The sequence below is a fragment of the Populus alba genome, chromosome 4, assembly GCF_005239225.2.
Source record: "Populus alba chromosome 4, ASM523922v2, whole genome shotgun sequence".
NCBI classification, from domain to species: Eukaryota; Viridiplantae; Streptophyta; class Magnoliopsida; order Malpighiales; family Salicaceae; genus Populus; species Populus alba.
Window position 1 is genome coordinate 9,012,958 of NC_133287.1, and position 16,226 is coordinate 9,029,183.

At 31.2% G+C, this 16,226-nt stretch overlaps 1 protein-coding gene across 1 annotated transcript; it reads right to left on the reverse strand.

The window, feature by feature from the left end:
- Positions 1-5,788: 5,788 nt before the first annotated feature.
- LOC118055967 (plastidic glucose transporter 4) lies at positions 5,789-13,412 on the reverse strand. The gene is made up of 14 exons (XM_073408800.1): positions 12,924-13,412; positions 12,503-12,809; positions 12,264-12,432; positions 12,103-12,170; positions 11,687-11,819; positions 11,497-11,596; positions 11,296-11,408; positions 9,173-9,266; positions 8,882-9,035; positions 8,204-8,350; positions 8,040-8,113; positions 7,071-7,159; positions 6,769-6,883; positions 5,789-6,279 (listed from the first exon to the last, which is right to left on the reverse strand). The coding sequence occupies exons 2-14, from the start codon at positions 12,792-12,794 to the stop codon at positions 6,097-6,099; spliced, it is 1,731 nt and encodes a 576-aa protein (XP_073264901.1). The 5' UTR covers positions 12,795-12,809; positions 12,924-13,412; the 3' UTR covers positions 5,789-6,096.
- Between the last annotated feature and the right edge of the window lie 2,814 nt (positions 13,413-16,226).

A 16,226-nucleotide genomic window follows, 5' to 3' on the forward strand; every position in this document is an offset into this window, starting at 1 on the left:
AGGGATCATGTATATAATTTGCTCCTGTTTGTCAGGGTCAAAAACTGTGCATAATAACAAATACCATGTTGATGCATGTGACCTACAAAGTCAAACTTAAGGTATGTTTGATATTATATTGTTGGGTGTTCTTTAACATTATTCAAAAGTAATTAAAATTATTAATTTGATTTTTTTTAGATTAAAAACAATTTAAAAAAATATCTTGAAAAAGTAAAAATTACCGTAAATTTTCATGAAAATTTTAGGAAGTGTTTGAAAATACAGTTAGACTATATTTTTGAAACAAAGTTAAATTTTTTTGTTTCAAATTAATTTTATTGTGATATTAAATTATTTTGATATATTGATATTAAAAAAAAATTTATAAAAAAAATTATTATTTAATATATTTTTAAACAAAAATTATTTAAAAAAAAAAATATTTACTGCTGTACTAAACACCCCTTAAAAGTTCAGGAAGTCATCGGGCATTACTCGGTTCAGAAGAGATAGCAGCTGGAGCTTGAAGTCAACATCTTCATTAAAAGACTTGAAATTTTCCCAATGGAAAGATCAATGATTGCTTGTGTAGTCAAGTTTGAATATCGAGAAAGAAGATTTTAGAGGAGGGGATGTTTATTTATTTATTTTTGTTTTGGAGGATGCTTAAGTCTTTTAATTATTATTAATGTAGGTATCCAAGTTAGCTTATGTGTATTTCGATTAATTTTACGGGTCTTGAAATTAATAATTATATAAATTTCAAATAATTCTAAGATTTATAGAACTCGAATCGATGATTTTTAAAAAATAAAACTAGAATTTAACCAATTTAATTATACCTATTATGCTTAAAGTTTTTGATGGTGATGACAGAGAGACATCACGTTAGATTTTTGGCTTATTTTACTACATGCTATTTCTTTTTTCCCTTAAAAGACTAAAATTTTAAAATAATGTATTCATCTCAAAATTGACCATTCACAGGTCTGGTTAGCCAAATTAGCTTCCTCTTCAAAGAAACTAATAAGAACATCCATTTGCACTGAATTTCTTAACTTTAAATTTGAGAAATTAATATGAGATAGACATTTTACAATGAATAACATTATTTAAATATTAGATTTGGAATTTGCACTTGAAATCAATTCTTAAGAGTATTTGAACAAGAAGAAAATCACATTTTACTAATTTTATTTTATTAAACAATTCAGTTAAACGGCAAAGAATGCATATGTTTTTATTTATTTATTTAGATTAATAAAAGTTTTAGAAGTTAGTCCACGATTGGCTTTACTAATTTTGCATCTGTTATTATTATTATTATTATTAAAATCCATCAAAATTATGCATTTAAGAAGTAAAAAAGGCACGACTTTTGCCTATTGCGCCGTTTTGGCCAAACCAAAAGAAATTAAAGGCTTTAAAACGCACCGTTTAACACTTTGATCTTCAAGAAAAGAAAGCAAGAAGACACCATCAAAACAAAAGAGAAGAAAAATAGGTGACAATGAATCAGAGAGAAGAAGGAGATGAAGACGAGAGGAGTGACGTAATAGCATCAAACCCTTCTTTGCAACCCAATTTCAGGCTCAAACGTGTCACTAAAGACCAGCTTTTCAAGCTATAAGTATGTATGATCATCAATAACCTCTCTATTTACAAGATACTTGTGTGTATTATTTAACAAAATTCTAAAAGTTGTAGTGAATTCATTGCATTATTAACAAAGTTTATTGTAAATTGCTATAGTAAATTCTTCTTGTGCCTCTCAATACAAAAAGTTAGAAGGCCAGGATATAGGGTATTTTGATCATTTACGCTAACTCATTAATCATCAAAAGATTAAATAAAATATTATTGTCTTAATTTGTAAAATATTTTGTATAGTAAAAATACTCTTCTACCTCCAATATCAATGAAATGTAAACCTGTTGACCAATGGTATTTTTTACTTTGCACAAACTTTAAATTAAGTAAAATATTTCTTTGCCATTAGATAAGACAAAATAGATTATATGCATTCAAGGGTGTTTTGATACTTTCACATGGGTTTATTTATTATTTTGAGGCTATGGGAGACTTTTTAGTAATTTAATATTTATTTTTAATATTAAATTCAAAAAAGTTATTGGCGAGTGCTATTCACACACTCATGTACTAGTGGCATTCATGCACTTTTGACAACGTATGCGGTGCTACTATTTGTTAGAAAATAGTCTTTTATCGTGTCGCTAGAAGTGCCACCACATACTATTCCTCCTGGTGTGGTGCCTATTGATGGTGGACTGATGGTTTGTCGTTGTTAGTCGTTTCTTGTTTCTTCTTCCTACTTTTCTCTCCCTTTCAATTAAAGTACATGTTTGTCCTTTTTTTCTTTTTTTTTTCAATTTTAGTTCTTATTTTTATCCTTGACCCTTTTAAAAAAGTTTTTTATGTTTTCAATTTGGTCCTTAAATTACAATTTATCATATATTATTTTTTTCTATTTCGGTCTTTATTCTTTTGATTTGTCATTTTTACCCGTGGATCTTTTGTTAAAGTTTTATAAGTATTCAATTTCATCCTTCAATCAAAGTTTATGTTGTTTTTATATATATATCAATTTAGCCTCTATTATTTTGATTTTATCCCTTTTGTTAATTGTTTTTTTCTTTTCGATTTAAGCCTTCAATTTAATTTTATAAATGCCCTCAAATTTAGTTTTTTTTTTGTTTTCCACCCTTATTTTTTTAATTAGATTTTTTTATGTGGTTGATTTTTTTTCTCAGTTACATCCTTCAGTGTATAGAATATTCATTTTTAAATAATATTGCTAATGTGTTTGGCCTTGCATAATTTTTTTAGTGCATGATTTTATTTAGTCAATTTCATTTATGTTTATCTTTCATGATTTTTTTAAGTTGTGGATTTATCTTTTATTGATTTTAATAAACAACTTTATTTTTTTTTTTATTTTCAGTCCCAAGTTTGAGAGAGAATTGTTGAATTCTAATTGAAGAGAGAAAATCTTGGTTTACACCAATTCCAACCATGGAATAAGTCGATCTTAATGTCAACAAGTTTTATTTGATGATAAGAGCTACGTTGAGGTGCTTTTAAACATTTTTATCGTATAAGATGGAAGATTTGAGCTTGAGAAACTTTTTCAAGTAGGGCTAATTTTGGATTTTTTTTTTTTTTTTTTTTGGAAAGATTTAAGGCCATAAATGGATTTATAAAGTTCTAAGGTGTTTTCTATGTGTTTTTTTTTTGTCAAAATAGATTGAAATCAATTTTCTCAGCATAAAATACCCCTCTTTGGCCTAACCCAAGACCCTTCAATCGCTAGGGTTACAAATGACATGTCTTTTGTGTTTATTTTTAATAAACGATTAACGACACATCACCCGCCTTTTAATATACAAAAATTAAGATGTGTGGCACATGTACCTGACATCTTTTTTATAAGCCAAGCATCAAGACCCATACACGCACCTAGCCTTTTTGTTTTTTTATTTTTTTTATATATATATTTTCCTACATTTTACACTTTGGCCATTCAAATAGATTGGCTACATAATAATTTGAATTTTATTTTATTAAATTCCTTTGAAATTCCATTTTTTTATCATAGCCTTTTTTATATATTAGCGAGCTCAATTTTTTATATTTGTCATAATTTGTTTTTTTAGATTTTATTTGATCGCTGATTTTTTTTATTAGATATTTGTTAATCTATTTTTATGAAAATTTATTATTTTCTTATGACGTTGTATTCACCTATTCTTTTTCCTGTCTGTTATCAAAGAAAATTAAGGGCCACCAATAAAATACCGTGGAGCAAGACTCATTGTATTATGGATTGCTATAGGATTTTTTGCCCTCAGCAGTACAAGCCATTGAAGCACAAATTGGAAGGCAAAATGATCTTTTCACGAAGTTCAATTGGCATTATCGAATTGAATAGAGATAAATATGTCTCTTTACTTTCTTTTTTTTTTTGGACAATGAAATTACTAGTAAAAAACAAGGATAATATATGTAAAATATATTTTAAAGTAGAAAATAGTGTCATGTGCAACATAGTGAGTGGGAGGAGCCCGTAGCTTTCTTTTGCGGCGATGTTAGGAGCAACGCACCAAGATATTAGCAATGGTGATGCTTGTATCGGTGGTGAACTGACGATATGGATCTAGTGAATTTATTTCTTCTCCTCTCCCTTTTCTCTCTCTTCTCCTTGGTAAAATACATGAGTTTCCTTTCATTTTTTTATACAAATGATCCTTATTATTTTGATTGCTGCTTATTTGTTTTTTATTTTTTGTAGATTATTTTTTTTCTTCAATTTCATTTTTCATCATTTGGTTTCATTTAATTTTTATATGAAATTTGGTCTTTTTATTTATTTACTATTTATTTCTTTTTTATCCTTTTCCTAATTGAATTTTGTTTTCAATTTCATCCCTTTCATTTTTTTTTTATCATTTTTCTTATTGAATTTTGTTTTCAATTTCATCCTTCATCATTTGATTTTGATTTATTTTTATGACAAATCTTACCTCTTTTTTATTGCTATTTGTTTTGTTTTTTTATTATTTTTTTTTTCAATTTCATCCCTCATTATTTTGTGATTGAAAATTGACTTCATTGATTTTTAGGGTTTGTCTTCTATGGAATTAATCTCAGGCTCATAACCAAAATTACAGTTTTGAATATTAAAATGAGTTAACTTCGGTGTTTTTTTTAGATTTTTTATTAAAATTGATATCTTTCCAATATTATCCTTTAACACTTAATTTATCAGGAATTGGTTTTCATGTTTTTTTTTTTTTTTACTTTTCTTTGATAGGGTACAGTCATGAGGTCAACAGATTAACCTAGGTTGAGTATAATTTTTTTTTTTCAGTTACTTTGTTAAAAAAAAAACTGATATTTTTATTAGTTTCACTATTCAACATATTAGATTATTTCATATTTAAGCTTTATTAGTTATTCAAATTGCTATTAACAAGGTATCCTGATATCATAACCGGGTTATAGATTTGACATACTAACCTAGATGTTCTCAGGATCTTTCTTTTTTTTATCTTTTTTTCTATCTGTTTTTTTGTTAGTTACTTTATTGTCATTATATATTTTTATTCATATTATTAAGATTATACAAGGTTATTAAAATCAGTCAAGTTAATGACTTCATTTTTTTTTCAGCTTATTTAGAAATGCTTATTGGATAAAGTATAATCAAAGGTGGAAAAGAGAGCCAACATATTGACATTATTGGTGGTTTGAGAAGCACTCATTGGATCTAATGTTCGTTTTTCTAGGCTGAATGTGCTGTTATCGTACTTGTCCCAGGGTTTTACCCTGCCTAAGATCCTAGTCATATTTTTTTCAAAGCAACCCAAAAAAATATTTTGTTTTTTTAAATAAAACAGTGTTATTATAGAAAAAAAAATTAAAACAAAATATTTTAATGGAGTTGACCTGGTCAGGTTAGTTAGCTCTAAAGTGTTCAGTTCAACGGCATTCAAGAATACAAGTTTGATCTTATAAAATTAAATAAATAAATAAATAAAAGTTAGACGCTGTAATACAACTACAAGCCACCCCCTCAGTATTTTTTTATGTTGGTGTTCATGTAAATTCTGTAATATCAGAGATATCTCAGTTTCAGAATATTGTCAATGGACTAATGATATGGCCAATAAAGCAACCAAACAAGTCCTTATCAGGTTCTCTTGACCATTTAAGAGCTTAACTTACAGGAACATGCATCATTTACGGTTTCAGATTTGAGCTATTTGCCAAAGCTCAGAAGCTTAACTTAATTTTTTTAATCACTAGGCGGAATGCTCATGTAGAATTTTATTCAACAATCACATGGGAAACAAAATCTTTGTGATATTCAACATTCAGTTTTGATGGCCTGCATGTTCGTGCGTTCGTTCACTAAGCTGGTTATAACAGAGATTTGGCATTTGAAAATGCCGGACAATAAGCAAGCCCAGTGAACGTTCCGCAAGAACAATGAACCCTCCAGGGATTAAAACCACCATCTATCTTAAGGCATTTATGTCCATGAGGTGCAGTGACATGTTACCTTGTGTCCTTGCGACGAGTATCCTGATCTGATCAAATTGTCGGGTTAAGAGCTCGCTCTATTTCCTCCAACGAACGTCCCTTTGTTTCCACAACATTAGCTGCTATGTACAAGACAGCAGAGAGACAGATGCCGGAAAATCCTAAATACACGGAGCTGATCCCAAACTTGTTCACGAAGCTCAAGAAATACAGGCCGATGACAAAATTTGCAGCCTGTTACCATAGAAAACCAAATCATTATTAGCATGTAATCAAGTCATTCTCCAAAAAAAAAAAGATACAAGTAAATTAAAAGTAAGTTCCATTCACATTTACACACTCAAAAACAAGTAACAAATATATGAACACAAATGTGTGAGCTATATGCCCACAAAACTCCACATAACAGAGGCCATTCCCTTGGTATTATATCTAAATCAACAAGCTGACTATGGCCTCCCCTACAGGCATGCACGCGCATTCATATATCTACAAAATAAACTATTCAAAGTAGCATAAGAAATGATGATTTGTTTTTCAGACACTTTCTTCTAATTCCAGTCAATTGCTTATTTATATGTTTGTGTCAGTGTTTAAACTTTATTGCATAGCAGTTTTTGAAGGTGGTGATCAGAGGCAAAATGCAAATCATTCCAAACTAGCAACACTGATATCTGCGGTTGGGAAACTATAGTTTACAAATGTTCTTCTTTCATGACTTACCCAGTGCATGCCCAAGGATAAAGCAACTGCTTTCGCTCTAATTCTGGAGGCAAATATCTCTGGAAGAAGAAGAGCTGGCACAGGACCAGCACCAAGTGAAAATGACAACACATAGCTGTATCAAGAGATGAGAAGTCCGATTCAGATTTCATATCCAATTGCATAAAAATAACAGACATCAGAAAAAGGTGAAGCTCAATTAAATCTCATAAGGAAATAGCCCTCCCCAATCGCTCAGAAACAGGAAGGCAAGGCAGAAGAAAAGAGCTTGACTTATCTCACACGGAAAATAATTGACTTACCAAACTGTCCCTAGAACTGCAAGGGTTCCAGAATATGGTGCCAGGGCCTTCCAAGTGAAGGACAAGGAAAGCAGCAGCATTGAGGCAGCCTTCATGACAAAACACGCAAAAAAGGAATTGTATTAGATACAAGATTATCCTAGTCCTTCATATTTGGAATATTTTTCTTTGGGAATAAAAACGTTTGTAAAGAAGATGCAGAAAAGCTAAATTATGTCATGTTCTCTCAAGAAGTTACAAAATGGACTTGTGGAGGGATCCTGGCAACGGTGGGTTGACATTATGTAACCAAATTCTATGCCATGTGTGCTCGAGGAAGAAAAGGTTGCCAGACTTGAAATACTAATATTATCTAACTTGGTGCAAATCAATAATGCCTAAGTAACCATCAGCTCATCAAAATGTCTGATAAAGCCATTCATCAGTCAGCCAAAACAAAGAGAGAGCTCATGACTCGAGAATCCATCAAGGCATCTGTAAAATCATTTCAGGTCAAAATACTGGATGAAAACAAAGAAGCGAGGCTTATGGCATCACTAGTCTGTCGCCTATGTGAGATGATAGATCACAAACTAATACTTAAGGATTAGAAAATCCTTCTTATTTTCAGCATATCAAGCAGGTATGAGCAGACCAGCCCTTGTCAAGATAATTTCTTCAGGTATAGATTGGTCCTTATCTCCTTCTTTTAGTTTTTCTGTGTTTTCTTAATTCAATAATTCCCAGTTAGGTATTGAACCAATAGGATTACAAGTCAGTTTTGTAAAAAAAATTAGTAGTTAATGACATAAAATACAGTTCAGCAGTGAAAGTTGAGGGAGAGAAAAGGATAATCTGAACCCAAAAAGAAAATTCAGGAGGTAGTTTAAAAGGCTCTAAGCTCTGTTCTTGATGACCATAAAAAAGTACCAGAAAATTATGTTTATCTGATTAAAAGAATGAATGGTTTGAAACTACAAGTAACCCTACCATTCCAAAAAAGCTTGTGATTAGAAGACTCTTCCTTCCTTGTCTGTCCATTAAGGAAGATGCAATAGTTGTGCCTGGAAGAAGCCAGCCAAATTAAAACATGGTGGTTGCAAATTGTAAAGTTATACGCGCCTGATTCAGAAAGAAAGAAAACAAAATTTTACCAAAGACGTTTGATGCCCCAACAAGAGCACTAGCAGCAACATCTGATGCAATACCAGCACTACGAAACACAGCAGTTGAATAATACACCACAGCATTTATCCCAGCCATCTGTTGGAAAAAGAAAAGTGCTACACCAACGCTCACAACTGCATAAATAAAAATGTTAGTAAAACAAATTGTTTACCCTGACAAATCAAAAGTTATTAGTTATACACATACTATAATACCAAGAGGTTGAAGTAACAATAAGCTATAGAAGATTATCTTAGGATGGTGTTTCAACTTGTGACAAAAACTATTTTCCAAGGCATAATCACTAAACGTGCTAAGACATGAGTTTTTAATGCAGGAATGCAAGGTGATAACCCAGACTTTTATCCCATTCATTGTTTAAGCAATATTGGCTTGGATGGTTGTGCGAAGTACAATCTTTGATTTTCCTCAGAGAGCCAATTAACATTTATGCAGTAAAGCCTGTAATAGTAGATTTAATGAAGAGGTCAACAACTAATTAAAATGCAGAGGTATAGTCACGGGCATGTTCAGAAAATTTTGAGACATTTTTTTAAAGTGGCAAAAGTTTCGGCAAACCAAACAAAGATTATATCATCTGATTTAGACTGTTGCTTGCAAATCCAATAACCAAAGATCTACATCTTTCATCTGAAACCAAGTACCTTTCCAATAGCGGCCACTAAATAGATCAAACCATCCAGCTTCTGGCTCAGCAGAACCTTGACTACCCACAGTTAAGTCGGTCATGACATCAGCAACTCTTTCTTTTCCATTAAGTGTCTTTATGGACTTTTCAGCTTCAGAAAATTTTCCTTGCTGCAAGATAAATAAGTTTATCAATATCTTCTTAATGAATGATTAATTTAGATTAAAAACATATACAATAACAGCTACATCACAACATAAATAAATATACAATGGCCTCAATGACATGAGATTAAATACAACTAAACCTGAAAAAGCCACCGTGGACTTTCTGGAGAAAATGCCATTCCCAAAGCCAATAGAACAGCAGGGACAGCTGAAATGCCGAACATTGTCCTCCACCTGAAGGAAGTGTGTAAATAGTCTCGAGTAAATGACTAAGAAAGGAAAGATTATTCATGAAAAAGATGATTTCCAGTAAAGAGCTTTTTAATAGCCATTCAAGAAAAAATGAACATCAAAACTTTAACTTGGTGCCACTCGATTTATTTGCATTGATCAATTGTGCAAAAATCATGTGTTGTTTTGACATAACAACTTCAATTTTGCCAAAAGTGTATTAGGTAGATGAACTATTCTATCTGGAATGCTAATGAGATGAAAGTTTATGGTTACATTTTCTGGCAATAACACAAGAGCACTGATTTCGATTGGTTACAATGTATTCCTCAATGCTACACAAAAGTGAAGCAAAGATTTAAGACTTTCTGACAAGGTTCCATCCAAATTTATGCATACTTTAATGCTCTTAAAAAGAGTCTAAGCAAACTCGATGTGCAATTGGCCATTGCTAGAATGGCTAGTTGGAGTTAGCTAAGACAACATCATAATATAAAACTTAAGGAAATTGTAACCTTTATAATGTGTTCACTTGAAATCTTTGCAATGTTAAATTTCCAGGATCTGGGAATTTTCAATGCAAATCATGAGGGGATTTGGTTTTTGCTGAAAGCATTTCTTGAGCTCTTTACTTGTGATAGAAATGCTCAGTTATGTTTTTTTTTTTTTTTTTTTTCATTAGGAAAAATGCCCTAGTATCTCACATCATTTGCAGAATCTATTCCTTTTCATTTCAGTTAATTTCACCCAATGACAAAATAAAAGAAATGGTGTTACACAGAATATTTGTGCGCACATGTAAAAGGCACACTCAGACAAAATAATTTCTCTCTAAATTTGGATGCAGTTATCTAATCGTATTTGCCTAGATCAAAGTTTAATAACTGATGAAAATATTAATGAATAAATAAATAAATAAATACAAGTGGGAATACGCAAAAGATATTCCAACCTCAACTCTCAGAGGAACTATCTTAAACAACATAGATGAGAAAACCCAATCCAGGATTGGGCTGCCAGGAGTTGTAAGATAAAAATAACAATTAAAAAAAGTTAAGCATGGGCAGCTCCTGATTTTAACATTCTTTCATTGCTCTTTTCAGCTGTACAAAGCATTAGTAACGACACTTTCCAGGACCTTGCCATCCTTGCACGGACGAACTAGCTAGAAGGTCCATTAAATTGCCACTGTTGGTAACATAAATCAAACGATAACACGCTGCCCTGTCATGCTACCCTCTTGTATTCCTATAGAGCTTTTGCTACAACCATATTAAAATCCTGTCTCGCATGAGGGCTGACCTCATTAATATTTACACAACCCCATATACTAGTTCTGTTCTCCTATTTTAAAAGCATGTTGAAACCTGTCATCTTTCTGGAACTTGTATTTGCTTAAGATTCAGAAAGCCAAACACTTTCTAAACATATGATTTCCTTAAATTAACAACTTGATTTTTGAGCCATTTAGTTATTGAAGAGAAACAAGGATAAAATGCATTGACTGATCAAACTTTCCTAATGCAAAAGTATTGTCACTCTCCAAATTCCAGAGACAGATTTTATCCAGGCCACATGTCATGCCAATCAGAGAATTTGAAATGTCAAATTCAAAATCGATGCATTATCTCTCCTCTCCTTAACTAAATCATGTTCCTCTTGGCAACCACATGTATGGTTAGTCCTAAAAACTAGACAATTGATGAGCATCTCTAAACAAAGAAACCAAAAAACTTGCTAGATAATTATTTACTGCTTCAATTTAGCACCAGTATGACATATCGATACAGCTAAAGTTTCATTGCTCCATCTTCGAAGTCTGTCATCAATAGCTTCCACTCATACAATCCAAAACTTTTCTTGTGGACATGGAAGAAAAGATTCTTGAAGCAGCATTACCAGAAGCATTGTTGCTTATATCGTCAGGCATGTAATTACCATATGGTTTATTTAAAATGCTTATTTCTTTCTTCATGTTGATTAAGCATAGCAATCACAAACACAGCCACTAAAGAAAGCATATAAAACATACCATATAGGATTTCCTGCCAATGGTAATCCAGCCACCAAAGCCAAAAGGATCCCAATACATATAAAAAGTTGGTTTATAGATCCCAGTGCACCACGGATTTCAGTTGGTGAGATCTGACAAAAAAAATAAGCACCACCAGATTAGCTCTTGAAAAACCATACACACTTGCAGTGGCCTTATTAAAAGGAGATAAGTAACAACCTCAGATATGTAAAGTGGCACGATAGCAGAAGAAATGCCAATTCCTATACCAGCAAGAAGACGCCCAATTATCATAGTATGTACGCTCTGGGCAGTAGCACTGGAATTTTTTAAAAACATAAGCTTTTGCAAAAGCATGATAAAAAAAATTCAAAAAAAAAAAGCCAAAAACACAAGATAAAGGGAAAACCAAAGCAATGCTCCAATTGTAAGTGGAATTGCATCCAACTGAAATGTCCTTGTTCTTCCAAACTTATCAGCCAATGATCCTCCAGTAAATGAACCAACAGTAGCACCAGCAAGCAGTGTGCTAACAACCCATCCTGCTCAATCATTTGAATGCTGAGATTATAAACTACCCAGCAATGCCAATTAAATTAACAAAAACACTATAAAGTCTAAGAAAAATATTAACATACTGAAAAACCAAATAGATCTCTGTTTATACTAGTTCGGCAAATGACATTCTCTGTTTCATTAAATTAAAACTAAAGTAATCAACACATTCTCTGTTTTCCTGAATTAAACTCAAGTAATCAACACATTCTACCGGCAAATTACCAACAAACAAAATTTCCATTGATGAATTAACAAACAATTCCTTGCCTTGTAAGGCCGTGTTTTCGACAATCCCAAGATCCTTAGCAAGATACTCAAGAGAACCATTCACCACCCTGAATCATCATCATCATCATCCAAAACCAATAAATAAAAAACCAATGCAATTGAAAAAAGAAAGAAAAAGAAAACTAATAACAAGCAATTACCCTAAATGATAACCAAACAAAGTAGCCCCTAAACAAGCAACTCCAACAAACGGAAAAACCGTTCCGGTCGAAGCTTTCCCCTGCTGCTGCTGCGGCGGTACAACATAATTAACGTCCTCGACCGATTTTATTGGCCTACCTTCTTCCACATCTCCCTCTCCTCCTCCTCCTAAAAGTTTTAAAATCAAAATCAAACACGCAACTTTACGAATAAATAAATAAAAATGAACCGTACGAACCGGAAGCGAGAGCTTTGACGATGGGGCGGGAGCGGAAGAGAGAGGAGCGAGTGAGTTCGGTTCCCATAGAGGAGAACGAATCGAGACGCAATCCGAAACAAGAGGTGTTGTGAGGCATGCAAGAAGAAGAAGATAGTAGTTGACAGTTTGTGTTGCTGAAATCAATGGAGGATGAGAGTTGCTTCTGCTTCCGGCCTTTTTGAGCTCTGGAAAAGCAAACTGCTAGGCTTGTAGAATTGCTGTTAACGCTACCTTTGACGACGACTCCTCCATACATTACCGCTGCTTGCATCTTAATTAATTAATTCTGATTTTGAAAATTCAATCACACAAAAGTCAATAAATAAACACACTAAAAAGCCAATAAAAAAACAATAAAAAGGAGCAGAAGCTGCAAATGCAGAGAGATAGAGAGAGACACTTTAAGGCTATGATATGATCACTGATGAGTGAAGACCACTGAAGCTTGCTTCTTCTTCTTCTTTTTTCTCTGTATAGATGAATATAGTAGAGAGGAGGGCTTTGGAAATTCCGTTATTTGCTTAGTACGGAGAACAAGGTTGGTGGAGATTCGATTCTCTTTCTTCCTTTTTTTTTTCTCCATTAATTTTTTTTTTTCACAAATTCAAAGGAATATCATATCATTATTCACAAAATTAATCCAAATTAGATTCAAATCAATTCACGTCACTTCATTTAAATCATAAATATTAAGACATTTTGAAAATCAGATAAAATTATTAGTGTATTATTCAAACTTCCATTAACATATTTAAAAATTGTTGATGCGGTGCTCATGATAGATGATATGATATTATAGGAAAAAACCGCAGTGCCATACACAAATAAAATTTTAAATTTACTACACGAATAGAGTTAATAATTTTTATAAATATATTTGGAATTCAATAAATAGCCATAATCGTTTTTTTTTCACAGGCAAGTAACCAACCATTTACCCTTTGTAAAAAAAATATAAATGACAGTGATTAAAAATGTATCAGATATCGGAAAGAGGATGACGACGAGTGGATTTTGGATCAGATTTTTGGGCAGCGTTGGAGGGGTCGCAGGTGGGTCAAGGTGTTTGCACGTGAGGACACGCAGGTACTTGCGTTTTCTGTTCCCTCCTGTCACTCCATTTATAGCATGACTAGATATTTTACTTTTTTTTTTTCTTAACCAAAAAAAACATTATATATAAACTTTTTCAAAAATATAAATTCTAAATAAAAATAAAAAAAATTTATACATCTTTCTAAATAAATTGAGAAATTGTATATGTTAATAAAAAAAAATCATAAATAATGAATTAAAAATAAAAAAATCAAAAAATCAAGAGACAAGTACAAATCAATATATTTAATTTCATAAGATGTGACATTTACGCAGTTATATTTGTTAAATTTATTAATTAAAATATTTTTTTTTATTCAATCAAACAATAATAAAAATAAATACACATATTAAATTGATTAAATAAAAAAAATATGTAACGCTACACATATTAAATATATTATTTAAAAAAAATTATTTTTTTTTCAAAAATAAATTCATCCATACAAAAAATAAAAAATATATATATTTATAGAAAAATCTCCTAGAAAATTAAATCCAAAATTAAAAAATAATTGTTCATTTCAAATAGGCTTTCTAGATAACATAAAAGAGAGAAGAGATATTAATCTAAATAAAAATAAGATTAAGATTAAGATTAAATTTTTTTTTTAAAAAAAAAAAAAAAAAGTGAACAATGTCATCCACATTAAAACTTGTGAGGTGAACTCCGAACCATAAACTCAACTGGGTTTAATATTTTTTTCCCTTTAAATTTATAGCAAACCTAAAAAATGTAAACAATTTCTTCCATGGTAAAACATGAAGGAGTGAACAGTGCGGCTGCATAGTTTTCACCTCACACATTTTCCCCTTAAATTTATAGCAAGATCTTTTAAAAAAAAAATTAACTAGTGTGGTCCACAGTAAAACGTGAGGGGGTGAACAATGCTTCTACACAGTATTCACCACACATGCTTTAGTTTATTTAGGGTGAATCCGGACCATGAACTCAATTGGGTTTAATATTTTTTTTCCTCTTAAATTTATAGCAAACCTAAAAAAAAGTGAACAATCTTGTCTACGGTAAAACATGAGGGGTGAACAGTATAGCTACATAGTGTTCACCTTACACATTTTCCCTTTAGATTTATAGAGGGGAAAAAAAACAGTGAATAGTGCATTCACTGTAAAACATAAGGGGTTGAACAATACGGTTGCACAATTTTCATCCCACACGCTTTAAATTATATATATAGGGAAAATGGGAAAAACATTGCAGACTTGCACAATGTTTTTCCCACGATTTAGATTATAGGTAATATGGAGTGATCTTGAAGTTATTTTTAAAAGTATTTTTTTTATTTTGAAAATTAGTATATGAAAACTAATTAGTACTTAAAAGTGTATTTTTATCAAGGTTTTATATCATCATTTTGCACTTGAAGTATCAATAACTCCTTAACTAAAACATGTTTTATAATAACATATCTAATAATATAAGATACCTTTAATTTATGGTAAATGTTCATCTTAAATGCAGGCCTATCACATAAATGAAAGGATTGATTAATGAGTTTAAGTACTGAAATTAAAAGGACAAAGAGAGAGTCAAACTTAGAAAAGAGATGTTGGTGCAGTCCAAACTAAAACATTGTTCGGTAATTAGGTCATATCTGGAGCTGTAGATATCGGATTTAGATCTTCTTTATATGGATAGAAAGGTAAGACATAGGCCTACAACTTTCATGTGAAGTTCAAGATTTCAAAAGGTTGTTTTCAAGTTTAAATTATAGCAACAACAAAAAAGTCTGAATATGTCATACAACCCAAACACTGTTCAGTATTCAGCCCATATCTCAAGTTCTAGAAGTCCAAATGACCTCAATTGTTTTTTTCTGGAAAGATAAGATAATTTTCTATAACTTTCATGAGTATAGTTCGTTCCAATTCTGATGTTAACAATGACGTTTTGTTTATACAAGAAGATAAGGATTTTCACCAAGTTAAGAATTGACCATGCACTCAACAATTAATCATCAAATCAATAGTTTTAAATTTTAGCCTATAAAAGGAGGCATTTGCCATGCATTTAGGAGCTTGGTTGTTCAGATTAAGAACTTGCTCTTGCTCTCTCTCTCTTTATATTTTTTTGTAATTCTTAAGTTTTGCTTTCATTAATATCTTGTTTATGCTTTTCATTTCCTTTCTTTTACTTAGTTAACTTGTATCTTATTTATGTTCTTATTTTGTTCTCTTCTTTTTTATGTTTAACTAAGTTTATTATGTCAATGTGAAAAGGTTACACTAATGGTGTAAGAATAAGTATAGTATAAACTCAGCATAGACCTTAATGTTTAATATTAACATGTCTTATCTTTTTATCTTACTAATTCTTAATACCTTGCTTGTTAAATGGTTAATCTAGATTTGTTTTGTATAATTCCTGACAATATTTAAAAGTTTAGTGTTACTTAAATAAGATAATTAATATGATCATGTTAGCAATTTATAATGAACCATTAATGACAAATCATCTGATTGGAACCTCTTTTGTGTGTGGTTTCCAATTGAATAATAAGAGTTTATATTATACTTATTTGAAATACCATTAGTGAATCCTCTAACCTTGATATTTGTTTTTATCATTGTTTAATCCTTACATTAA

Excerpts from the sequence above, each read along its gene's own strand:
- LOC118055967 (XM_073408800.1), bottom strand. The coding sequence starts at position 12,794 with ATGCAAGCAGCGGTAATGTATGGAGGAGTCGTCGTCAAAGGTAGCGTT. Across the intron at positions 11,409-11,496 it reads TGCCACTTTACATATCTGAG|ATCTCACCAACTGAAATCCG; the intron begins GTTGTTACTTAT and ends TTTTTTTGTCAG. Across the intron at positions 8,114-8,203 it reads TGGGGCATCAAACGTCTTTG|GCACAACTATTGCATCTTCC; the intron begins GTAAAATTTTGT and ends GGCTTCTTCCAG.